This window comes from Gymnogyps californianus, chromosome 2, assembly GCF_018139145.2.
Source record: "Gymnogyps californianus isolate 813 chromosome 2, ASM1813914v2, whole genome shotgun sequence".
In the NCBI taxonomy this organism is placed as follows: Eukaryota; Metazoa; Chordata; class Aves; order Accipitriformes; family Cathartidae; genus Gymnogyps; species Gymnogyps californianus.
This window is the reverse complement of record NC_059472.1, coordinates 146,261,078-146,288,437: the sequence shown is the minus strand read 5'-3', so window position 1 is coordinate 146,288,437 and position 27,360 is coordinate 146,261,078. Positions and strand designations below refer to the sequence as shown.

The 27,360-nt window shown below is 36.2% G+C and overlaps 1 protein-coding gene across 1 annotated transcript in view; it reads right to left on the bottom strand.

Moving 5' to 3' along the window:
• MALRD1 (MAM and LDL receptor class A domain containing 1) overlaps positions 1-27,360 on the bottom strand; it is a 295,587-nt gene that overhangs the window by 234,218 nt on the left and 34,009 nt on the right. The window contains exons 9-13 of the mRNA XM_050890929.1: positions 26,856-27,063; positions 18,825-18,971; positions 15,689-15,798; positions 11,403-11,570; positions 10,230-10,350 (exon numbers count right to left, since the gene is read on the bottom strand). Coding sequence (XP_050746886.1) covers positions 10,230-10,350; positions 11,403-11,570; positions 15,689-15,798; positions 18,825-18,971; positions 26,856-27,063 — 754 coding nt within the window. The remainder of the gene's footprint in view (positions 1-10,229; positions 10,351-11,402; positions 11,571-15,688; positions 15,799-18,824; positions 18,972-26,855; positions 27,064-27,360) is intronic.

Here is a 27,360-nt window from a genome sequence, read left to right as displayed (position 1 = left end):
AGACCAAATAATATTTAAGAGATCAAAGAAAGTATGAGTTCGCTATACATATGGTGTATGTGAGTCAGAAAGGTCAATGATAAAATGACGTAGATCAAATGTGACAAAAAACCAGAAGGAAGAAATTTTTTGATAGAATGTTTTGACAGAATAAAATGAAGACAAAAAATATTTGCAAATACTCAAGGACCTAGCCATGACAGAAATGACTGAAAATCCACCGACAGACCATAACGATGAGGGAATAGGGAGAGCTATTTCTGATTTGCTTTTTGCTCAATAGAAGAAACTGTCCCATATTCCCAGGATAACAGCAAAAAGAATATGACAAACCTTAAACACAGATGGTTACACCAAAAGAGGCAAATAAACAAGATAAAACTGTTAAGTCTGAGCCCAGACTTCTTGCATCTGTAACTTGTAACAAAGACAAAACTTAAAAGAAAGGATGCACCAGACCATACATTTAACTTAAGCATGGATGAATATATTGAGATAAAATAACACTGAAACCTTCGTCTAAGTCTCAAACCAACTATTTAACACCTAGGGAAGATACAAGAATAGAGCAAGCTGGCAGAGCCTGGGTGAAATGCACTTGGTTCTTGATGCTTGATAACACTTCAATTACCTAATTGTCCCATAACCTCTTTGCCTGGCACTTCTGTTTCAGACATTATCCAGAAAGAAAGGCTGTTGCTTGGGTACCTCCGTAGTTTCTTTCACAGTGAACACACACAAACTAATTTGCCTTCTCTCCTAGTACTTTATTTTCTGCCTTTCTCCTATTTCTTATTTTCTTACATGCTGTCTTTATAGTCTAACCATCAAATGGCCCTACAGACTCTGCCAGGCTGTCTTCTCCATATGTGTTTGAGGAATTTATTGCTAGTTTTTCTTAAACATTTTTGTCATGCTTACTGTGTTTTGACATTTAACCCACCAAAATTTGTCATCTTTTCTACCTTTTTCATTTGGACATTACTTCAGATATTTGTTTGATGCTTTTTTACTTTGAATAGTATCCATGCCACCTATATGGATATATTTTTATTCGCTGCCCCTTTTAGTATCTTTTTTAACAAGCTCCCTCAATAATCATGAAGGAAACAGAGTGATACTGTCCGCATAGCAATTTAAGGGTAGTTGGCTCTATTGATGTTTTGAGAAAGCTGCCTTTACATCTTCAGCAGATTTAGTTTTCTCTGAGCTGACTTGTTACCACAAAACTCTAGATTTCTTTCTGATTTGGGGTTCTTATGCAGAGTGCTTTACCCTTTTCTGTTTTGAGGAGCTTCACTCAAAGGCCTTCACAAATCAGATGTGCAGATTCTCTGTAAGCTGAACGATGCCTAACAAGAGTTTAAGAAAAAGTCCTGCTGAAAACAGTATTTAAAAACAAATGTTTAAGACATTAGTATTTCTGCAAGACTGTAAGTTCATCAGTCTCTACATCCCCCAAAAATCTCTCCCTGTCTCTCGGCCCATGTAGGTTTGTGCAGCATGCACCATAAAAAAATCCAGGTGAAGAGATATCATCATCATTACTGGCTTACAACTTTTTCTTTTACTTAAAAGCTGTTTAAAAAGGCTCTAATACATCAATAGACTTTCAACTTTTTTTTTTTTTTAATCAGTAATTTTAAGATAAATTTAGGAACTGACAGCTAGATGTCATAAAGAAGACAATCTTCAAATCTAGCAATCAAAACCAGTTTAACTCTGGACATACTCATCCTAATAAGTTATTTTAACCTCCTTTATAATACAAACACACTGAAAAGTGGTACATATGCCTTCCCATATCTATGTTTTCTATCACAGCTACTATTTGCTAATGTCATGATATATACACACTCAAATAACACTGTACTTTGTAGCCACACTGGCCTAATTTCTACAGTAAAAAACTGAATAGTGGTCAATTAAAAAATATATTGCAGAAGTTCATCAGTAATAAGCAATGCTAAATAGAAAAAAAAGACAAAAAACAAGCTGAAGATCCAACAAGTTTGATCCTTACAAAATCCCAGTTAGAGTTCCCCCTTCCCTTACTTTCCATCTCCAAATATTATCTGCTACAGTTTTGGGGGGGGGGGGGAAGGGAAACTAATTCCACATAAAGGTTTAGAGTAAAAAATTAAATGCTAACCTAATTTGCATGATGATATTCTCATATATATAAAATCATAGTTTAAATCTAACAATTATTTAGTACAGACGGATACAGTAGTCTTCTCTACAGATGTCTACAGGAAACAAAGCACTCCAGAACATTTTCTTCTGCTAATTTCTGTTGGGAAATCCATTTCAATAGCCATGAAATTGCAACAGACCTACTTGTGATTTCAGTCATGTGAGATTTTTAGTACTAGACAAACATGACTTGTACATAACACATAGGTGTGTATCTCTTCTGAAATGAGGAAGAGTTTTGCATATAAGACAGGCAAAATATGCAGAGGGAAAAGAGTTTGTTGTAGATAAATCTAGTGATTTCACTGTGCACCTACATTTTTAACAAGCTAACTGCACTACATGTCTCCTAACACTAACTTAGCTGTAGGACTTGCAAAGATTGAGATTTTTACAGGGGGACAATAAAATTCTGTGTCTGCTCACACAACACCAATCAACCCTGCATCTAACCTAAATATTGCCCACAAAAAATAACTGTACTGTCACATGTAATTGTTACAATTTCATTTTCTAAATAATGATATGAAAATAATCTTCACTACACAACTCTGATTTTGATGGCAGTCCATTCTGTGCAGTGAGGCAGATATGCAATCATCTAACTAAAAACAATTTCGTAACAGCATTTTTACGTGAAATAGCATCCAAAACCACTGGTTTATTAAATCTGACTTTTTCTGGAAATCTCTGGGTTCATATGATACTGTCATTTGCAAATGCTTCTCAGGTTCTGAATGTGAGTAATTCCAGTGTATTGATATGGGAAATAGTCCTAAAATAATAAAAGCCTCCAAAATAATCAAATTATGTTTGATTGACATTTTCATTGGAAATACAGCAAATTAGGTCCAAATCTCTCCTCCATTCAATAACGTTGATGAAATCTGAAGAGAATTAAATCTCTTAAACAACACAGTAACCTGGTGATTTAGGCTGTTGGATACCCAGGTCCAGGTGAAATAAAATAAGAGAAATTTCTGCATTTTTTAACAATCAAGTGCTTGGCTTTCTACATCCATTAGAATGCTTCTTCTATATAACTGAATGGAAAAGTTCCTGGTTTTATTGAACTAAACAAAATGAGATCTGATGATCATTGTGCAGGCCATCTTGTTATTTACCCTGTGTTCTCTGCCACTGAAGCTCATGCAATATTTGTTGTCACAGTGCATAATTTGCAAGATACTAGATAGGGGTAACTATACAACGAGATATATTTTTTTCCAAAAAATATTAAATAGACTTTTGCTGACTGAAGTAGAAAAGTTACATTCATGACTTGGGGGTTCTATAGAAATTCTGAAAGTATATGTGGTCTCCGGCACAAAAATGCCCTTGCTCTTTCCTCAATGCTCATCCTTTCCACAGCCTATTTCCCCTTTTACCTATTTGACAAGTGCTCTTCTCTGACCCCTTATCTCAGTCCTAGTCTCACTGGAAAGCTGGAAATTCTCACTGTCTTTCATCATTTCCCCAGACAGCTCCTTGGTCCAGATCCTCTCACATGGTCTCAGTTCTCTGCCACTTACTGCCACACTTTATGTTGATCCCTCCCAAAACATCACGGCTCCACATCCATAGTCTTCATTCCCATTCTCTCCTTGTTTTATTCTCTCTTACCAAACTTTTAACCTTTCATTATTGTTATCTCCCCTGACAATGTACCACTGGCTCTTTGACCAGCTGGTCTTAATTCTTCCCCCACAGCAACCTGGGTCCTTCCTGCCCTGGCTTCCTCCAGCCCCCTGGTTACTTCCCTCCCACACCAGCAAGCTCAAGCAATGCAGCCTTTGCAGCCATTCCTTGTTCACAGCCAAAGGTGGTTTCCTGTCTCCGTAGATGGCATTTTAGTCCCGTCTCTTCTCCATTTAACTTCCACAAACTGATCTTAATGCAGTTGTCTATGCACTTCCAGTCTTAGGTCCCTTCTCCAATTTACAAGCTGACAATCTTTTCACTCCTTGAACTTAAGCCCATCCTTACGAGCTGGCTGTTGTTCCTGGCCTCACCTTTAAAAACAACTGATTTTTCTGGTTGAAGTGAAGGAGTAGCAACCATATGAGACAGACATTTTGGCATGCAAGATTTTGACTCTAAAAATGAGATTTTGGAAGAGTTACCTTATAACCACAGCAGAAGTTTTATGCTGTGGTGAGATTAGTAATTGGTAATATGGGGAATGTTTCTGTATAATACTAAGGAAATTTTGTATTACTTATACAAAGGTATCCATTAGAAACCCAATAACGTTTATAGTTAAACAATTATGCCACAAAAGTAGTTTTTAAGAAACAACACATGCATCATTCTCTTTATTTGTCTTCTAAGTCAAATTAAGCTACCTAAAACTCTGTACTAACATATAGATTATGTCCAGTTTATGAATTACTTAATTTAAGACTAGCCTTAGCATGCTTATGCTGCCCTAGGTTGTACACCACAGAAATAATAACTATTAAATGCATATTCCACTTATAAAGACATAAATGCAAAACAATATTATGTGTACACGTTATATATTTATCCAAATGTAAATTATTTCATATTTATTTTATATATAAAACCATATCATTATTCCTGATAATCCACACCATAAGTAGACAGAGAAAAAAACACAAAAGACAGAGCATGAGAGATGAATTGCCAAAGGTCAGACAGAATACCAGGAATATATTCATGTTACCAGATTACTTTCCAATCTGGTCTTATTCACTATTCCATTGTCATCAATCTTAGGTTGGAAAAGTGAGCGTTTAGACTCCACCAAATGCATAGGATGTAGACCTTAGAAATTATACTGTACATTCATCTTCCAGAGCACAAACACAAAATATGATAGGTATGTTAGGTCACTGCTGTAAATCTGCAGCTTGAAAAAGGCAGTCGCTTTTCCCTTCTGCTTTAATGCATGGAAGTCATGTATAATAGTTTTATAGCCATAGTAAATTCTTCAGCTGTAGAAGAAAAGCTGCGAGCTAATAGTCAGGAGTAGTGGCACTCAAGAAAGAGAACATTTAATAGCTTATATTTTTTTAAATGTTTTTTCTTTTTCTCAACTAATCAGAATAAATTTGCATGATTTTTTCAGTCTAGGACATGTATTTTTGTAAAATGCAGCTAGAAACCTGGAAGAAAGAATAATCTCATCATGTGTTAGGACCAAGAACATGAATGTGGTTCTAAGACCAAAGTAGAGCAAACAAATTCACTGACAGTCTTGTATATGAAGAGGAGTAACAAAGATAGTTTCTTGCAAGAACTGGGAGCTCAGAAATCTACACTGAGATAATAAAGACAGTTCGAGAAGTGGAGATCTTCAACTGAATTTTTCCAGTCCTGACAGAAAGAAGAACACATTTGAGAAATAATGAAAATCAAGAGATGACTCAAGGATTGATGCTGTGAGAAGAGAAAATTGCATGGAGACCCTGCTTGTTCAGAGGGCTTGGTGGACCCAAGCATCTAAGGAAATCATCCTGCTGGAATTTAAGATAAAAAGATTTAAATGAAAAATATTTTGAAAGATATTTTAAGCCCATGTAACATCCTTACCTGGTTCTCATACCAAGAGGAAAAACTTACATTAACAAGGTTAAGGAGCATATAATCATCAGCAGATGGAACATCATGGAAAAAAATTTTAATATTGATGAAAGGAACAAAGTAGTTGTAGGTGGTGAAGTTAACAAAACATCTGTGCTTAGCCAAGCTAAGAAATTAGGAAAAGTGACTGAGAAAAAGGAAATGCTTGCATCCAATTGCAAGAATATATATAACAAAATGTAGAAAGTAATGATGCACTACATAAGCACAAAGATGGTGAAATACCATTTGAGAAGAATCATAAGAGCTATTCTAGTGCTGTTTAGTGCTCTAGACTACCAGATTAACATGTTGAAAGGCAAGTTTATTGCTTGGAAACAGTCAACTTGCCAAACTACTTGCAGATACACTTGTGTACCTACATTCTGCTTCCTACATCACAAGCCACAGTGCTAGCACACACTGAGCCAGCTCAGCAGTACAATTATTTATAAGTAAGCAATACATTTAGAGCAAAGATCACCATAAATATATTTATAATGGTTCCATAGTTTAACCTTTAGCATGGCATTGTTAATGTATTGTCTGGGCAAGTGAGACTTGGGTATAATAAAAGTCTCTTCAGTCATATAAATAGAGAAAAAAGAAAGAGAAAATCAGTTGCTATATAGGAAGCTTGTGATTAAGGATAATCTAGAACTGGTTAAACACCTATCTGGACATTTGTCTTCACTTTTAGGTATAATTTTGAAATGGAAACACAGGCTGAATAGCTAAAAGGAAGGGTGTTTTGAAATATAAATCACCATATTTGAAGTGAAAAGAGTACATTTTAGTTCTCTTGATTAAAAGCTACCAGTTAACTGCTATCCCAGAGCAGTGAAAGAGATGTTGCATGTAACTAAATCTATTTAGAATGTTTTTAATTAAACTATTGATTTGGAAGTGTTATTATTTAGTCAGAGAACAATATCCCAGTACCTGAGTTTAAGAAGGGTAAAGGGAGAGCAATCCAGACAATCATAACCCAATAATACATAAGATGTGCAAGCATATTTTGAAGAAAAGTACAAAAAACATGAAGTAAATCAAAAAGTGATAGAATGTAATAAGAGCTTTAATATGAGTAACATGGGCAGGGAGGGAGTAAAGAAGTAAAAACTCTTCTCAGTGGTACCCAGTAAAATGAGCAAAAGCAATAGGCACTTCTTGTTGTTGTACGGTAAGGGTGATCAAACACTGGAACAAGTTGCCCTGAGCAGCTGTGTAGTCTCCGTCCTCAGAGATATTCAGAACCCAACTGTGTAAGGTCCTGGGCATCCTGCTCCAGTGGACCCTGCTTTGAGCAGGGGGGGTTAACTGGATGATCTTCAGAGATCCCATCCAACCTCAACTATTCTATGGTAACAGCAGAATTTTTTCCCTGTCTTCACTCTAGCCCACAAGAGGAAAGATATTCTGCCTAGTGAACATTAAATAGTTATTTCTGGTTTTAGCTAATCAAACAGTTACCTAATGAAACAGAATGCAGTTCTCTAACTTCAAGCTCTGTGTATTTTGGATACAAATCTTTCTAAACAACTAAAACACTGGAAACCAGTGCTCTAGCCAAGAAATATTAAATACTAAAACTGTAGAGAAATTGCATGAATACAAATAGAAGCTGTAATTATTTCTTTTATCTGCTAAAAGTCAAATAGATTTTTGTTTATCTGAGCAACACCTCTCAAATTTCCTACTAAAAACTATAAAGTATAAGCATGGATTTTGGATTGTATTAGCATCTGTGAAGAAGTTTATGCTTTGTGATGCATAACACAGCACAGTCACAAAATACTATAAGGATCTTGTCTACAATATTTCTGTTATTTGTGGGAATGCTAGAAACCATCATGCTCTATTTTTTTAAAAAACCCCTGTACTAAATACTGCTAATGGCAACTCCCTTTGAAAATGCATCACGACTTTTATAGCATAGTTGATAGTTCAATGCAAAAGAGACTCATTTCCAAAGATGGAAAGTATAACCATGATTTCTTATACATAGCAGGTAATTGAATGAATCAAAAAGACTTTTGAAACTACATATTAGAGTCCCTGAAACATTTCCAAGCTCCCTTCTGACTGTACAGTAGAGAGGGACTCTGAGACACATCACCTCACTCTACTTTCCCACGTGTTAGTTTCCATGCAGAGAAAATCCAGACACGTAGCTCAGACAGGAGTCACAACACATCCGAACAGAAAATATTGACACAGCCTAAATTATATCTGTGACCATGTCTGTGCACAGATGCTTTATTTACCAGTCCAGCTGTGGTATCTTCACATCAAAATTAAGTATACAAAACATACAATTTGAATGCTAGTCTGTGAGCACTGCATTTTTCATGTTTCCTATCTCACTGTTTCTCAGGTCTCATTGCAGGACCATCTACCCTTTTAGAAGAGGCATCGCACACAGTGGTGCCACAGAATTCCCAAATTTGTACAAGTGTAACATATTTTCCTCACATTTTTTTAGCGTAATTTTGTATGTGTGAAAGCATGTGTGCACAAGTTCTGTTTGGTTTATTTTACAATGGCTTCCTGGATCAGCTTCCAATATCTTACAGATTAAGATTTTATTCAGTATAACACTGTACCTGATATTTAGCATCTTAAGAGTTATAAAATAAAATACTGTATTTTAAGCAACACTTTCAACTAAATAATTAATCAGAGACCTTTTTTCTGGTTTTAATGCTAAGAGGGAAGTAGTTGCTACAGAAAATAAAAGGGGAAAAATTCAGAATAGAATCAAAATGAAGTAACTCTTTCTCAAGAGCTTTTAATTAAATTACAACATTTATGAAGTCATGAAGACCTAGAAAATAGGACAAACAAACATAGTCACAGGAGCCTAACAACCTAGATTTTTAAATTTTCACTTACGGCACTTGGCTTCATCATGGCTATTTGAACAGTCAGGTGTAAAATCACAAAGTTTGTCAGATGAAATACATTGTCCATCTCCACATGAAAAAAGTCCCGGTGGACAGTAAAAAGATGAAGAATTAGCATCTGCAAATTCCGTTTCCCCTTAAAAATCAGAAAAGAAAATATAAGTAAAACCACACATACATATAAAATTCTAAGAAGTGCTTTTTATCGTCTTTGAATATAGTAATGTACTCAGCATAAGGAACATAGCATCACCTATGAAGTGAGCCAGTTTGTTTCACAACTGATAAGAAACACAGCTGATATTAATGTCTGATGCTCTTAAACTATATATTATTCCCCAGAATATTCAAACTGTCGTGTGAAAAAATATCAAAACCACCTTAAAGTTACGCGGCCAGGCTCCAGTTCAGGGGCGAGGTGCTGTGTACAGCAGCCTACTGTTTCCCCCACCATCAGGAGCAGGTCTTTCACAAAAGCTTTCTGCTGTAGTGGTGGTTTCTCTGTGTTCAGCTCACAACGAAAGTTCCAAGAAGCCAGAAGTTTGATGTTGCACCACTACTAGCTTGCACCTCAATCTATGCATTAGAAAACACCCCAATTTTCAATGAATGGAGAAACAAAAAGCCAAGGACTACTGGTTTTACTTCAGTAGATTTCTGGAAAGAGAGCAAGAGACAGGAATGACATGCAGCTTTTCATCTTTTTTATTTAACTTAGCTTTTTTAGATATTCATGTTGCTATCCAGACAGAGCTTTTCTTAAAAACCACTCCCTTCTAAAAATAGTATATTTGTGACTGACAGGTAAATAAGGGAGCTGTAGGGAAAATAATTAAAGCAAATTAATGTTTCTTCAAATACTTAGCTACCATTAATCGGACTGTATATAAGAATCAGAGAAGCCTTAAAACAAACACTGAAATTTTCTATTATGTCTTTAAATTTTCCAGTAAAGAAGAAATTCAGATATCTGCTGGGTATAACCCATCAGGGTTACCACTGACTGCATATATGCCCATGCCTTTTTAGAAAAGTAGTCATTAATAGTCAAGAGGACCAGAAGCAACAGTCTGACAGAAGGTTACATTATTTTATATTTCCATCTGTTGGCACTTCAAGATTACAGAGTGTGAGTACACAGACAAGTTTGGTGGGCACTTAGTGTATGTTAACGTATTTGACAGTAGTGATGGGAGAACCCTCTTGCCCTAGAGATAATGCAGTGGAACTTGCTCTTCAGTGGAAGATATAAGATGCTTTACTTTTGTCTCTGCATCCAAGTTTGAATGTGGGCAGGTACTACATAGTAAATGGTATCTGGAAATTCCCATCACAGCTCACTTCGCAGAACTAGTGCAAACTACTTATAGCAGCTAGTGTGTAACACAGGATGAGAGTCTTCATTATAGATGACTGATTACAGCATATGGACTTTTTCCTCAGATTATCCCCTACTTTCTTAAAGGTGTCTTGAAGTTGTCAGTTGAATCAGTTATACATAACAGACTTTGGGGAAAATGCATTGAAACCCACAGAACTTGCCTTCACTTTCTTGGCTGACACCTGGAAGTGATTTATTCACAACTGCACATTCCTGTGTTATACTGATGTCATCAACAGCAACAGTAGCATTTGTTGTTAGAATAGTAGCTCGTAAAACAATCTGTAAAGATAAATAGATAAGTTAGCACATTAAAGGTGACACGATAAAAAGACATGTATATTTTCCTTTATAATTTACGACATCTGCACAGGAAGTAAATACCGCCTACAACCAACTCCAAATACCAGCCAGCAAAAACTACGATTGAGATTTGATCAAAGTCAGAAATTTAGTCCTCAACTGTCAAAGCCCTAACTACCTTTACTTATGGAAAGTTATGCAACGCAGATGACCTTGCTTCAATCTAAAATGATTAAAGCCATCACTACTTGAATGAATTGTCTTCCTGCTGGAACTGTTAAAAGTTATACATCTTTTTAAATGAGTTACAAAATATGATGGTTTACAACTCCATTTAATTGTGTTCATCTATACTATGCCTGCTGAAGTCAACAACATGTGGTACAGTAAATGTAGGGATTGTAAATACGCATTTCTAAACACAAGGAAATATCCAGGAGATCATAAAATGAAGTAAAGTTCAGTCATAACTTACCAATAATGAGAATTGAGTGCCCTTTATTTTAGACCATTTTATAGATGAGACATAAAATGAAGAGACCACAACTGGAATTTTGATTTGTTGAATCCTTGTATTTGAGTTGCTGACTCCCCTAACAGTTCCTTTCTAAGTTTTAGTAAAGTGTAGCAGCCTGAGATTATGTAAAAATAAAATTAAACTCAAAAACCACTAATTGTTTCTGTGATCAGTGCTGCAAATTGAAGTATCTGCACTTCTCCTGCCTTTGGCCACGATAATTAAGCCCTTACTCTGATCAGCAGTTTTTATAGCAAGTTCATTTTTTAAAAGCTACTGCACTATTGCTACTTGATTTTTATTACAAAAAGGTGATTCTAATGCATACAATACTGAAACAATGGTGATGTTCTTTAATAGCTACATCTATTGAAGGAGCTGAATGGAATTCTTTTTTATATGAGCATTAAAGAATAGAAATTCTCCTTTTATATTTCATTATAAAAGTAAACTGATTCTAAAGGCCAAATTAGAATAACTTTTTGAAAGCAATGGAAATGTAATTTCTAATTACCTGAAAAGGTAAGTCCTCAGCTGCACTTTCTACAGGTATATTCACTTTTGTCCACTGCATCTCAGGCAATCCTGAAATGTCACGCAATTTTTCCAAACTTCCATCCAATGCAGTTCTCTTAAAGACAGAAAGCTGGGAATCCTGAGATAACTGGTACCAAAATCTTACCTGTTGAAAGAGTTTTTAATGAAACACTTTAAAAACCATATCATCAATCTGCAATAAATACAGTACCAACTCATATACGTACATTATAACACAGAATGACATGACAGGTCTAAGCACAGCCTTGGCATAAAAGAAAGAGATGTATGAAACTATGGCATGTTGAGGAGCAGTATTACGTCTAAAGATAAAACCTTAATTAAAAGTAAAGCTTATTTTTAAAACTTACTTTAAACTTGTATCTATCAACTGATGCAGACCAACTGATATGACTTCCCTTAACTCTTTTTAGCTTAGTAAAGACTTAGAAACTTCTCAAAGATTATTTTTCTTCACAAATGCTGAATATAGGACAGCTTTATAAGTATGTTAATCTCAGAAGTGCAACAGTTGAGGTACTTGTATGAAAAAACCTTATGATCTTGTATTTCCACAATCAACACAAATGAAAATTACCTGAAGACAGATGTTTAAAATAATCTACTGATCTCCTGAAACAAGTGGATTGACCAATATATGGGAAGAAAAAACAACTGTAGGTGTATGAGGCTACAAAAAACTGCTTGTCAAGCAGAAAAGATCAGAAAACAGTGAGAATCACAGTTCATTATGCCTCCCCTGTAATACCAACTAAACCTGATGAATTTAATTTTTTTTTTTTTAAATACTACCCAGACAAAAATTCAGCTGAGAACTGCAGGGAAGAAATAAGATTTTCAAAGACTATTTTTTTTTCCTTGCCCCTGAGTTCTTCCTGCTTCTTCACATAGTGAAAGACTAAAATTTCTTCAACTGCAGAGTTTTTACTTCCCTGCAAAAGCCTTGAAAATACTTGAATCTTTGGGAAAGTAAAACAAGAGCTGTAAAAATAGCTCTTCCCACCCAGTTCTCTGCCCATCTTCATACGATCTTACACTGTGAATCTTGGATCATCACACTGCAGAGAGAAAGTTTCCTTTTATTTTTTCATGTTATACCAACTTTTAAACAGAGTTAAAGAATACAGACCATTTCGGGCTAATAGCCAAACGAAACTTATGTATTTTTTTGCAAGACAATAACAAATACGAGAAAACCCATCTTTAGCCTCAGGACAAACTCAGATGCATGTGTTAGCCAGCTTTCAGTTAGACATGAGATAATTAAAGTCTTTTATTTGAGCAAGACAGATGACACAATAGGCTGTACAGGTCGTGGAAAAGCATTATACTAGGGACTGTAACAGGCAAAACAGCCTTAGGGTAGTGGTGTAATTTTTACTTAATTTAATTTATTGTGAATTAATGCAAATTTCTAATCACTGGTTGGGCTACTGAGAAAAAAGAAAAAAGAAAACAAAAACTTAAACACAAACTTGAGTAAACACCTTTCCCCCCCCTTCCCCAGGCCAGTTTAAGTCAAACACTTTCCCCACCAGAAAGCTTAAGGAATACAAAGCAGCAGGTATACAAACACTTTTCAAAATGAGCTGTTTGAGGAACTACACCCTAAACAACCTAGATGCAAGGTTTATGTTTATCAAACAGCTTTTCAAACAAATTTGTGCTTTCCTTACATAAGAAATAAAATTACCCTCCCTCTCTATGTCTACATGTTCTACTTTACAATGACTACTGTGTCCATTAAAGAGCCATAAACAGAGAGCTAGGACTAGAAATTTGCTTTTACAACTCCAAAACCTTGAACTAAATGAAGATGTTTCTTAGCTGACATCTACAGAAAGACTCAGCTACGAGAAGCTGCAGAAAGAAGTTTCTTCTAAGCCTCAATTAGCCAGTAAGGCACAATATAAAACTGTTATCCCTCAACTCCAATTTTCTTTCTTCCTTTCTGGTGTTTTTTTTTTTTTTTTTTTTTAAACAACTCGAGCCAAAGAACTTGTAAAGCTATTAATAAACATAGATCTCTTTATGTAGATCCTTTTATCCTCTCGGTGGGACATCCAACAGAGGGCAACATCTCACATTTATACGCAGAGAGCATAACACACCAATACACATCCTAATGAGCAATCCCTACTCCTTTTTCTTTCTCAGAAATAAAAGTCTGCAGGGAAAATGTGGCAGAAAGCCAGGCTTCCAGTCTTCAAAAACACTCTTTTCAGACATGTATAGCTGGATAAGAACTTGCCCTAGTTTTTGTTGAATCTGGGAACTTTAAATACATTCAATACATGCATACTCAAAATTAAAAATGGTTTCTTTTCTGACTTTGAACTAGAGAAATGTATGTGCATCCCCACTGCATCTGTATTTATTTTGAATGCAGACCAAACTGTGCAATAGATCTAACCAGAGTGATTCATTGATTCACATACCATTTGTACCCAGCTCACCTTAAGGGGTTCTAAGATAAATTAATCTGAACCTGAAAGGTGCTTATCTGCTCAGTATCAAAGTCTACAAAAGAGATATGAAACTGCCTGAACAAATGCACTGTGAGTACAAAGGCTGCTGGTATCCCAGGAGTAATGCAACACGCAGGGCTCCGATGGGCTGCTGCGAGGCCGCCTGTGTTCCCTGCAGCAGCAGTCTGCTTGATTTCATTCTGCATCTATTTAATTTCTGATCCTTTACAACACTAAGAAGCCATGTGAAGATTAAGAACTGAGAGAGTGCATTAAATCACAGCAAGGCGCTGTTCTTAAATTCTTTAAGAGTCTTCTACTCCTCAGCTGCCAGTTGTAACTATTCAGCCGAGATCTGGTAACTCATTGATGTGCATAGTCCAAGTCAGCCACAAGTAAAAAAGGTTTATCTAAGCCAACGCTTGTTTCAGGTCCCTTACACTAGAAAAAACCTAAGAAGCCTAGGTCCTGCTGGAATAAAATTCTGCTATTTGTTGGGCCTTCTAAGTGCAGTTCCTCCACACATTGTTTTCTGACATTTTTATTTTTGAAAAAAGTTTTCGTAAGTGAAATTACAGTTTCTGTTCTACATTGAGTCTGAAAAATTAAGCAACCAGTCTAAATTTTATTTTGTTTCCCTAAAGCCTCTTTTTGCCACTGAACACGATAAAATTCTTTTGGCAAGCTTTCCCTATCTTTTCATTTTGTTCTCTGTGACTTCTTAAATCAGGAAGCATTATGCAGTAGCAGAAAAAACATAACATCAAAACTGCTCAACTTAGCTTCTCCCCAATATGGCATAAGCTTTGAAAAGTTATGGAATAGAAAACAGAAAAAGCCTCAGAAAAAAAGAAAAAAACTTATAAAACTGTACAGCATCTATTCACTTTATTCAGTGGCCAAAAGGATAAACAAAATTACAGTTGGAAATGTTTTCTTGTATGTATATTTCTTTAATAATATAATTATATATATTTAATATATTTCTTCAAGTTCTGTTTTAAAAATACATATTTTGTTGAAAATTCCAACATTCTAGTTATAAAACTGTATTTTCATGTTTCGTCTAAGACTTTCCTATTTTTTAGCCCTCCTGACCCATTTTTTCCAGGTAGCTTTCTAGTTTCACAAGTCAACTTCCATCCTGGCTGGTTGCTTTTGCATTCCTCTGCAGAGCCACAAGATGTTTGACAAAAAAAACATTTCAAGGTAAGATCTCAAGTACGGCACTGATCAACTTAAAAAGCATCCTCCTCAAAGTATCAATTAAAATTTAGTACGTGTCTGGAGCATGGTAGCTAATTCTCTCTGGTCACACCAACATAGTTAATTTATATAGCAACTTCAAACCACAAGTCTCCTGTTATGGGACATTGGATGTGTGAGTCTTTCCTGCCTACAGACGACAGCGTGACTCTTTGTCAGCTTTTGCTCGAAAGGCAGGCTGCTTTGACTGTGAGTTGATAAGGCCTTGATATTGTTGTCCAGCTAGGTTTGTCACAGCATACAAAAACCTGAAGCACTGCCTTAAATCTGAGTCATCTGGTGGATGCTTTAGAAAGAATAATAATCAGACAGAAAAATTTGGCAGCAAAGCAGTTAAAAGTCTGCTGCATCTCCCTCCTCCCAAAGAATTAGTCTGTAACTCCTTCCACTGGTATTAAAATGGAACCAGTTTTTCAGCAGCAACATTTAGAGCATGAAGAATACCATATCTGCATATCAGGTGAGCGATAGCTTACAAAGGTGGGGACAGTTAATATTAAACTGTTACCAGACAGCAGGAAAGCCCAGGGGACAGCTTGACAAGGAACGGGCTCGCCAGATGAGACATGGCCATCTTTGTGTTCATCTGACTTGATCCACTGAAGTAAATGAATGCTCCTGTAAACAAAAATCAAAGAAATGCGAGAAATATGTCATGCTCCAATGGCAAATAGCTACCTCAGAGAGGTAACTATGTGCTCTGTGAGGCACACAAAGCTTATTCATAAATATAAACAATTGGCCAAAACAATGAAACAGCTTTGCCGTCAGTTCAGTCTCTATGGATAACGAGGAGGCTCTTGGCTGCGACAACCAGTGTCTATGTAGGCAAAGAAAAAATAGAATTGCTAAAGGCTCCTGCCTCTTTCCTCCACAGTAAAATTAACATGACTGAGTCCAAAGATGAGGAAAGAGGAAGAAGGAAAAAATGTTATTTGAGCAGCCATTGCTAAGGCTACCCTGTTGTGGTGCCTGCAAGCACTTAAACCTGAGGAAGTAAATACAGAGCCCTGCAAGAGGAGTTCAGATGATGCTTCTGTGAGGGCTTTACTGTGCAGACCCACTGGATGTATTTTTTTTATCTGCCCTCTTCAGGCAAAAACCTTAAGATCTCCATCCTCCAAACACTACAACTACTTCCCATCACCTTCGCACAGTGCCCATCCACTCTCTGCACAGGCTGGGGAGAGCAAAGGGACTGCAGGAGCTGCAACACAGAGCACCCTGAAGATCAAACAGCATAGACCCCAGCTGGGATCCCTAAAGGACACATTTTAATTGGCTTAAATAATGTTTCAAACAGAATTTAGAACAAAAATTAATTTCCTTTAGGATACAGTATTCACTCTCAGCACAGCCCAGCCAGTTTTAAGCATGCTAACAATGTTGCAGACCATGGGAGCCAATGGAACAAGCTATATTTTCTCATGGGGTCCACAGACTTGACATTGTTGTCTGTGCTAGTGGGGATGAAAGCTTAATTAAAGATCTAATCTGAACTCTGGCAAACGAACTGCCTTTGGATTTAAACTACAGCAGATGTGCTTCAGACAAAGGTAGGGAAGGATAAACATCTTCAAGGGGCCCTAAAGCAGCATATTTTGAATGCCGCCAGTGCTGCCTTCACTGAATACTGAGACTTTTTCATGAAAGTCTATGCAAAACAACACTAAAGGCTCAGTCTTGTTTGCGCATTGATATTACACATATTGCCTTACATCTTGGAAAATCAGCTATTATGCTGCCACAGTCATACTCCATAGCCATTTATTTCCCATGGATACATAATGAAGCAGAGGGTTAGGTCCAGCCCCACGTGAATAATCCCATCGCTTTAGCAAGGCTGGCACAAAGAGGTGACCGTTACAGCTCCTTGTACAAACAGGCATGCTGCGCTCTGCAGTGCAAGGGAAGCTCCCCTCATTGGAATGCAAGGGTACTTCAAAGGATCCTCTTTTAATTTGCAGCTGAGGCTCTACAGTAGTCTTGTTAAGATCTTCATTAATCAAAATTTGCTGCTGCCCTCCCCAGGAGAGAAGAGAGATGAACACTCTGCAGTACCACAAGCAACTGTTGCAACTTGAAGGACCTTGATTTAATGTTGACAAAAACTTGCTCAAATTCTGGAAGCCTAATTCTAAAGCTGTGATGTGGCTGTAGCAGGCACAGGGATAGATGGGTACAAAACAACCTCAGAAAGATCTTTGCACTAACTTATATGGGGAATGCATCATCACTGGGCTTGAAAGATGCTGCATGGTAACCTCAAGATCTGCCTGAGGCTTCAACCTGCAGCAACATACGAAGATGTGAACCTAACTTGTAATGATTCAGGTATCAAAGCAGCTTAAGTGCAGCCACTCATAGTTCCATATGGGCTAATTTAACATTCTGCTTAGGCTGCAGAGCAGATGTTTCTACCAGCAGCTTTCGTTATGACCACATTACACCTCTGATCTCACCAGCACCTAGAATAACCCACATGGGAAAGACACAGGCATATCAGTGCACAGAAGAAGCTGTGAGAGTTTGGAAGCTGTGGCACAGTAATGTTTGCAGACCATGCAGTAATGCAGATCCAGTGCCACTCTACAGAGACAATAAAATGAAATAGCAAATAGCTGCTGAAAAAGTGAACAGCAACTTTGGTGCACTTTGTCACTTGAGGACGAATGGAAAAAAAGACACATGATTGTGCAGTTAGAGTTATTATATAGCATACACGCACATACTCGCACCCCACTAGGGTTTGCTCAGGCAAATTTTAATCCTGGAATTCCTCCACCTTTGAATGCTTGAGTTGGAATACTTAATATTTCACATTCCTTTAACATGAACATGGGAGAGAAGTGTGGAGGTCTGGCTGTAAGATAATATACATCATTAAAAAATTTTAACTTAAAGGATATTGGACGGTAACCCAGATTTTAAAAGTAATCTAATCTCCACTGGAAGCAGTGTAATAGATACATTTTAATAAAACTAAAGTCACAGAATATTTGCCAATATTATTTGACAATGACAAACATGCTAGGCAGTTTTAGTTTTATGCAGTATGCTGTAATAACATTTTCATCTTGAAAAAATGCTTTAAAACAGCCCTCTACCGGAATAAACTTTTTTCTGGCTGAATATGTTGTATGGCAACTATGGGCTGAAGGAAGAACAACTGTTCAAAGGATATCACACTCACTCTATTTTTCCCAGACAAAACTGATTAATTTACCTGTACTCTACAAAAAGCTACAGTGATATTTTGTCCAAATAATGTTTTCAAGAATGGTCCCTGTGCGAATATTGAGTACAAAGATGCTTATGATATGCGTGAACAAAGTTAACTATGTCCGTTCAAAGGTCAGTATCTCAGAAAACTGAAGGCTGCATCAAGTCTCATACCTCATTGATTTTCCCAGCAGAAAATGAAAGTTACAAAGGCATAGAAACCAAATCACGTCTAAGAAAGAACACCCCCAAAAGACTAGCTTTCTGTAAGGTTACCTATGTTATATACATACTATGTAGCATCCATTTCAAATCAGTCTTTATTATCAGTCTGTCACCATTTACAAGTAGAAATACTCCTCACAGAAGGAGGAAAATAATAATAATAATAATAATAATAATAATAAGGAAAGAAATCTCACCACGTCCAGTATTAGTTGTATGACCTCTGCCAGGGAGTCTCCTGTCAAGGGGAGCCTGTTCTTCCATTATGTGCCAGTCAGCATCACCTATGCTTAGTGGCTTCCATCCACAGAGGTCAGTCTCAAAATCACAGATAGTATAATTAGCTATTGTAAGAAGAACAGCAATAAGAGATCATTAAGTTGAATTTGATACAAAAGTTTAACGCCACAACTATGACTATTTTGTATTTGGATGTACAAGGAGTCTTAAAGAAGCGCTGGTATGTTTCACCGAAATCCAAATTATTCAGATGGACAAAAAGTTCTAGAATACAGGTAACAGACCAGGCAGGCCCTTCCCTTCTTAATCAAACTCAGAACCATGAAGGAAACTACCTATAAGAGAATAAACTATATCACATTAAAGACGAGACCTGTACATAGGCTGCTGATAGATTATGAAAGTAATATGTATTTTTAAAAGATTAATTCTACTGGAAAGTTAATTATGACTATATGGAAAAAAATCAAATTTATTTAGTGCTTTAAATACACTGAAAGTAAAGATGAATTAAGCTTCCACTTAATTTATTTTTGAAAATGAGATTTAAATTTATGAATTATTTAGGTCTCCTAGAAATTTTTATTGCAAAGTAAAAGACCATTTTCTCAGTTGACATGGATTAGACCAACTTAAACTGCATAACAATTTCACACACTCTTTCATTTCTTGAGCACAATTAATTATTTCTTTAAGAAAATAGCATAATCTGAGAGTTTTTTTTCCTACTCCAGAACAGCTTCACAAAGCACTACACTTAACATTTTGGGTCACTGGTCACAATTGTAAACATCACTTTTGAACTTTACTTGGCACTTTCCAGACGTCATGGCACATTTATCCTATCATATCAGCTTCAGACACAATTATACATATTGCTCCAATTTTCAGATTGTACAAAACCAAAATGAAATGCATCTTTCTTGAAGCACCATGGCCGTAAAGCTCCATAGTAAAGGTCTTCCTGGTATAAAGAGGTTATTTGAGCAGTCAAGTCTTAAGGTACAAAATAAATCACAAATATCTGTATCTCTTATCTGGATTCACTATATACATTAAAATTCAATGGAGCATGCTTTTCTGTTTAGTGCAGTATATTAGTTAAACATGAAACTTGGTTAACTTATTTAATTACAGAATTCTCATGCTTTTGACAAGGTACCTTGTTAATTGGACTTCAATTGCTAATACATTAAGATAGAATATGCAAACTGATATCCAAGACTAAGCTGTTTTGCTGTACAGTAATTACTACTATGTCTAGGCATTGTGCTTTCCTTAGCTAAGCAGTCTTGAGAGAACCAATGTGACACAAAAAAGCAAACATTCTTTGCTTAAACATCTCTTTCCTCTGGCCTCCCCAAACCGTGCAAAAGGTCTTCTGCATAAGAAGCTGACTGCAGTGGCTGCACAGTAATATCCAAAAAGACATCAGTAAATGACCATGTAGACACAAAGAACTTAGTCTGTTGTATACTAAGCAACCAAAAACCTGTTCCTGGAAGGAAAAGGCCAAAGTTAAAATAATAGTTTACATATGAAAGAGAAATCAAGATGGTATTAATGATTAATATTTTACAGCTCAATAAGGTATTTAGCATGGGACTTTTATTTTTATTATTATTGTTTTCTTTTAACTAGAGGTACTTAGGACCGCAAGAAGAGTTTTTATCGCAATATGAAGAACAACATTTTTCATGTGCTGATGACACCAGATCTGTTGTCGTTTAATGTGGCTCAATACCAGGCTCAGGGATTTTCACTGGCTCATAGTGAAAAGCTGACTGTTGAACCCACATTTGGAAATCGTATACTAAAAGAATTGGTGAAGCAGCAAGGCTGTGATCAGATGGATCCCATCACTGCCCTTGATGGTCAACAGAAAGAGAGAAGTCTGCTGAAATCATCATTTCTTACATTGGTAGCCACTAGGGCAATTTCTTCTAACACTACGAATTGAGAAAGAAATGTATAAACTTCATATTTCAGGTTAAATATACAAACACTAGGGGAAAAAAAAAAAAGACATGCACATACAAAAAGACATATTTCCAAATCAAATTGTTTTGCCCAGTTAGTTTTTCAAACTTTTTTCAAGTCTGAACACAATTATAAAGGTAGGAAGAACATTCATGGTGTTCTGCTTTTGGCTGGGTTTTTTGGGGGGGGCGGGGGGATAAAAAAATGTTACTCCAGTTCGCTACTAAATGTGATAATGTTGACCACGTTTTAGATGCTACTAGTTTCTTTTTCGTTGCACCTGTCATTTAAAATGACAAGCTCTGTTCAAACATCCAGTCGTGCAAAGACACTGGGCCAGAGTCACTTACCAAGCCCAAGTGTTCCACCATATGTAGTTTCTGGAAGAGATACTTCATTTTTAAAAGTATTAATATGTGAGGGAACAGCTAAACTATAAATGTGAGTGAAACCCAATTGTCTGAGTTAACAGTTTGACTTAAATTTTATCCCTGCTTAATCCTGAAAACTTAAGGGGTGATTGTAAATGTTTAATCAAGCTTAAAAAAAAAGTTCTGTGCTTTGGCTGAAACCCAAATCCAAGTGAGACAGTTTCTCAGTGTATTTTTTCATTGCTCAAACATTAATAAACTTTGAGAAATGCTCCTTTCCCATCAAAACAGTACATAATTTTTATTATTCACAGCCTTTTTCCACATTTTTATTTGAAAATTCAAGTGATTATAGGGAACGTTTTACTATCCATAGTTGGAAAATAAGTGACTGCACAACCTATATTTTTTGAGGAGTCATACTGCAGTTACGTAAGTTAAACAGACATAAAGCATATTTCTGGTATATTATGTCCTTTCCTACTGCACCTCTTACCATCAGAGCTTATGTTTTTGATTTCACTGGGAAGATTTCAATGGATTCAAACTGCAGAAAGATTTTCCACATTCTGAAAGCAAAACCAGTTAATTCTCATTTTTGGACATTCATCTATTTATAATTCAGCAAAACAGAAAGGAAATTAGAAAGGAAACAACAAGCTGCATTCATTTTAATAACAAGCTAAATTTGAAAAATAATTTTTTTTTTCATGTGGGTATATCTGTATATCTCAACTAGTCAAGGAGTAAATTATTGCACCAGTTCTGCAAAAACAATGACTCCAGGATGTAACCAGGAGGAAAAAATGTTCCCCAAATACATCTCCTTGAATTTCAAGAAATAAGTGGAGCTTACTAAAGCCATAAAATACACTGGAAAGATTTTTCAATTAATATGAACTATTTTTCCACATTTTTTTTTTTTAAAAGAAACAGGGAACAAAGCACATATTCCAAGAGCACTGGGAGGTTAAATGGAAATGGTTTTTTGTTTGACTAGCTTACTCTATTTATCCCAGCTTGTCTTGATCCTCCTGGGGGAAAAACAAAGCAGTCCTGTTGCTAGGCTGGGTTACCAGCCTAGCAATTAACATTGCTTCAACTTTGCTAGCCTGCAACTGGATGAAGCTTTTCAATCCTACTCTGGCAGCTCAATCAAATGAACACAACTGGGGACACACAGCTTGTCTCTCCATTGGGTTGGTGTTTCTCTGACTAATAGTCTTGAATGAGGAGGGCTGCTACCCTTGCTCGGTGTGGCAGCACCCAAGCTCCTATGGAATTCGGGGTATAAACTATCTGTATGATCAGTCACCAAAGCACTTATGTGTGATTACTTTGTCATTAATATTTTGTCATTTCTGGCTAACATTTAATGTCATTTTGAGAAAGGGGAGGGTTACGCACATACCTTCTTACTGACTATCCGTGCAGTTTCCCTACCAGTTTGTGATTAGTTTTATTTATCTAGAATTTGTTAAAGGATTCGTGCAGAAAGATCGCAGATGGCCATAGGTCATCTAGGCTGAACTTCCATATGTCATAAGTCATTAGACAGATCTCTCATAACACCCTAGTCCCTTAGGTGAGATGGCCTCATCTCCTTCTGAAACTACTCAGTTACGTTGCTTAGGGTTAAGAGACTGGTGGTGTTAAGACAATCTCATTTCATCTCTGGGTCTGCAGAGGGTACACTTGCTTTGAGTTAACTGTTCTGGTGAAACACAAAGGCAATGCTACACATTGTTCACAAGCAATGAAGAAGTCTGTGAAAATAATATGGGTGTAGCTTCTCTTTCTCCACATGTACATACAAGATCGATGGACAGATTCTGACAATTCCAGACAATTAATGTGTCACTGGAAACACATAAATGTGTAATAAAACAAATGTTTCAGACTAAAAAATGCTCTTTCTACTTTAAAGTTGAATGGTCATAAAAGGATTTGCATGTGTTCATCTGCTGTAGAAGGTTTCAAGGATTTGCAATTGTATATTGCTATACTGTAAATAAAATGCAGTAAAAGGTACATGGCTTGAAAATTATACAAGTTTCCTTCATTCTGCATATTTTCTATTCATAAATTATGCAAATCCTATGAAAGGCTGAGAATATTTAAGCTAATACTAGAGACTGAAAATTAAAACCAGAAGAGTTAAAGGCAGGTGTTTTAAGGAAGCTTCTAATTAGGCTAAATGGAAGGTGATGTTCTTTCAGAAACAGCTGTAGGATGTCCCACCCCACAATCATTTTGAATCTACATGAATGCTTATGAGGAGGCAATTTCCAGAAACACTACTGTATCAAAGTGTGATATCACATGAAAATAGCAAGTGCTTCCTAGACTTCGTGCCAAGTTCCTAAGATTGATAGCTACTGATTCATTTGTGATGTTTTTATATGTATTGTGTATGTTACATATAAATAATGTATAACAATAGTAAGTATAATGCTTGAAATACTTGTTATTTGGCATGGCATTTAGTGCAAAACTTCCTTTATATTAGGTAGGAAATAAAGAAAAAGCATCAGCATGAAAGGGGTCTTTTTAATCTTTCAAATGATCTAAGTACTGTATCTCACTTTCTGTTTTTAATATATTAACTAGGTTTTGATAATTTATTATCAGTCACTGTGAAATAAGAAATTTAGAAGTGTTCTCAAATAAGTGGTGTCAAATAAGACATAATGAAAATGTAGAATTTAATACTAAAAACATTAATTTCATAATTTGTCATTTCATTAGATTCATCGATTTCAACAAAACTACTCAAATAAAGCTGGTTACTCATGTGCATAAGTGTTTCCTAGAGAAGTTCCTAATTTTTTGAGACACTTAAGTCTCGTATACTTAAATATATATTTATATAAATGGGCAGAGATTAAACAGAAAGTTTAAGAAGCATTGTAATACATATATGTATTTCTTCTTGTAATAAATTGCATTATTATAAGACCATTCATGCCAAGTTAACATGAGCAGAGAAACATTATTTTTCCTTCCCAACTATAATGAAGCAAAGAAAATCCTCAAAGAAGAGGGAAATCCTTCACAATGCTAAGTAACAGCTGCCTGCCTTTGTTTTCATTCAGTATGGAGATCTGTCAGCTCTTTAGGTACATGAGAGTACTTCATCAAAGGAAACTACTGAGGATGTGTCCAAGGATAGATGCTAAAATACCTAGAAGAATAGAGGCTAAAATATGCATTATTGTACCAGATAGGCATTTTTACTGAAAACTAATGTGAATAAATGTAGTGCACCCTAAATATCACAGAGGACAATTTCAAGATCATGTGGAAAATGTACATAATGGGAGGAAAAGAACAAAGGACAGAAATAAAGGATGATTTTTCCTTTAGGTCTCTTTTGTTCAAGACTGCAGAAAGCATTAGAAAGATGAATCTTCTAAGCCGACCAAACTGCTGAAAAGCTAAATTCCACCTTTAGGGTCTTCTTTCCTGAAAAGGAGTGTGTGAAGTATCCAAGACAATATTAGCCATTAAAATGGGCCAACTTTAAAAACTGTTACTGTTATTTTAAAGATGGCTATTTTTTTCTTTCCTTTCTTCTCAGCCAGTAGTCAGAGCAACATGCAACTGCTATGGGTAACTTATATTTTAGAAAAGCACCTTTTTTCACCCTTTTTTGAGAGGATGAGTATGCTTTTGCACACTGCTCCAACAACATGATACATCTTCAACCTGCGAATGCCTCAACACAGTGTGAAGCACACAGTCCCTATGTCTCAGGTTCAACTGAGTGTGATATTTTCTTTAAATTGAAATACATTAGGAGTTAGTGGACAATCAGTGCCACGTGGTAAACCAAAGTTAACTGCAGAGGCAGCAGCAGACAGTGGAGCACTAGGCAGAGCTTTTGAAGAGGGTTTTGCACTGGCTGGGTCTCCCATCAGTCCTTGCCCCAGCACCCTAATTCTGGAGATGTCACAAAGGACAGTGTTGAGACCCCCAGAACATTCTGACTTTTCTTTTTTCTGCCCACCTTCCAGTTTTTCTGACCCATCCACATGAGCATGATGGAAGCAATATTCTCAAGAGTGAGTCCCACTGTGATCTTTCTTTAACTCTAAAATACTGACTATATCTAGGTTATTTGTTAATCTTTTGGTTACCCAATGCCAATGTCCAGTGTCTGAGGCACAGGGATAAAAACAAAATAAGAAAGTGTAATGCATTCCATGCAAAATATCATTGCCTGTAAGTGTTTAGAGTTATATTTATTTTCACTTTGTGTAGTACTATTAACAGCTACCCTTGAACTGGGACAATTTTTTTTCATCCTCCTTTTAAACCTTAAAATTACTCTTCTATATTCCCAGTCATTATTCACCACAATTCTCTCACATTGTTACTGAACTGGGAACACTAAATTGCTGAGAAATAAAGTCCAATTTATAAAGTACTATTCACTTTCATTCTATTCCTCCTCCTAAATAGCATGAGAGGACTCTCCGCACTCCTACCAGCAAACACACAGAGCTAGTAGCATAGAGTCAAGTCTTGTAAAAAAGGAAAACAGATCTCAGAGAGGGAGCCCCTACAGAGTTTAATGTTGGCTTAGATTTCACCCAGAGATAAAACAGTATAAACCTTCCTATTTAAAATGTTATTTCAACATTTGCACATATTACATGTTTCAGAGATGGCTCCTGCATGGTTATTTAAGTAATTGAAAAGATTAAAGGTTCAGACTGTGAGTTAAAAAAAAAAGCTTGTAGTCACAAATAATTCCTAAAGTCTTCTCCAGAAATTTGAAAATGAAACATTATCACTGTTCTTCATCCTGCTATCGAGTGACACACAAAATTTTGATTTGCACCTCCCAGCAGCAATATGTATCATCACCAATATCTTAAATATATGCTCAGTTTTCATCTGCAACACACATTTAATTGTTACTACCACAGGCAAACATACATACAGATATACACTGTATAACATTCATTGTAGAAGCGATAGGGTCTCTAAAACTACTTTCACATGGAGATCTAAAATGTTTCAGAATTATTATAGACATCTTCCAGTAATTTTAATTATTTTATTTTACTCTTGATTGCACAGTAAAAACTGTGGCTTCTAAGCAAAGTTACTTTCAATTGAAAATATCGTGAATAAGATGTAGCTTCTGAACTGTAGCCGATTTGTATGGTGATTTGTATCACCATGTAAATATCATGTCACCTAATGCATTTTCTAACAATAACTCACAGACAGTCTAAATTAGAAAAGTGTTCAGACAACAAATCCCAAGGCAGATTTCAGTCCCTCTCAAATTAGGGAAGTAGAGGTTATAAACGTTGTATGTAAGGAATACATTTAAGCAAAAATATGCAAAATGTTGCATTTCTGCAGATACTTAAAAAATTACTATCTGGATCCAAAACATATTGCTGAGACCAGATAGAGAAATAGAAAGAAATGGCAAGAAGAAAAATGCATGACAGAAAATGCTACAAACGTTGTCACTAACCTGTACATCATTAAATATTCTGGGGAAAAGAAGCCGTATAAATAACAAATAAGTTTTCTAGCCATTTGTTGGATAGACCTGTTTAGGTTTCACAATACTCTTCAGCACAGTGTCCTTCTAAAGCAATGCAATTTACTTACAGCAGGCTGCCGGATCCTCATCGCTGCCGTCAGAACAATCTGGGTGAGAGTCACAGGCTGATCCAGGCTCCGTGGACTGCCCATCAGTACAGGTGAATTCTTCTAAGGAGCAGAAACCTGGTGACTCTGATGGTGTAGTGTCCAAGAGCTGGATGCTATTCAGACAGATGAAACCTGCCCTGCTCTGGAGTGTTCCTTTAAACATAAGCTGTAGATTGTTACAGTTAAAATATTTGCATTAACAGACAACCGATTTTTATTTACATAAAACAGTAATGTTCTACATGTAAAAAGCACTGCATACTTTCTGTTACAAAACCATGACAAATTTCAAATCAGAAGCTGAAATTTTTGTATGACTACTTCAGGTTGAAATTTCTGAACATTTTCAGCTATAATGGTTTGATGAATTCCAAGAATGAAGATAAGTAAAAGCCTATCTTAAAGAAAAACTCCTAATCTCATAACTATTTAGCTAAAAAGTTGCAATGCCCCTGTGCTTTAG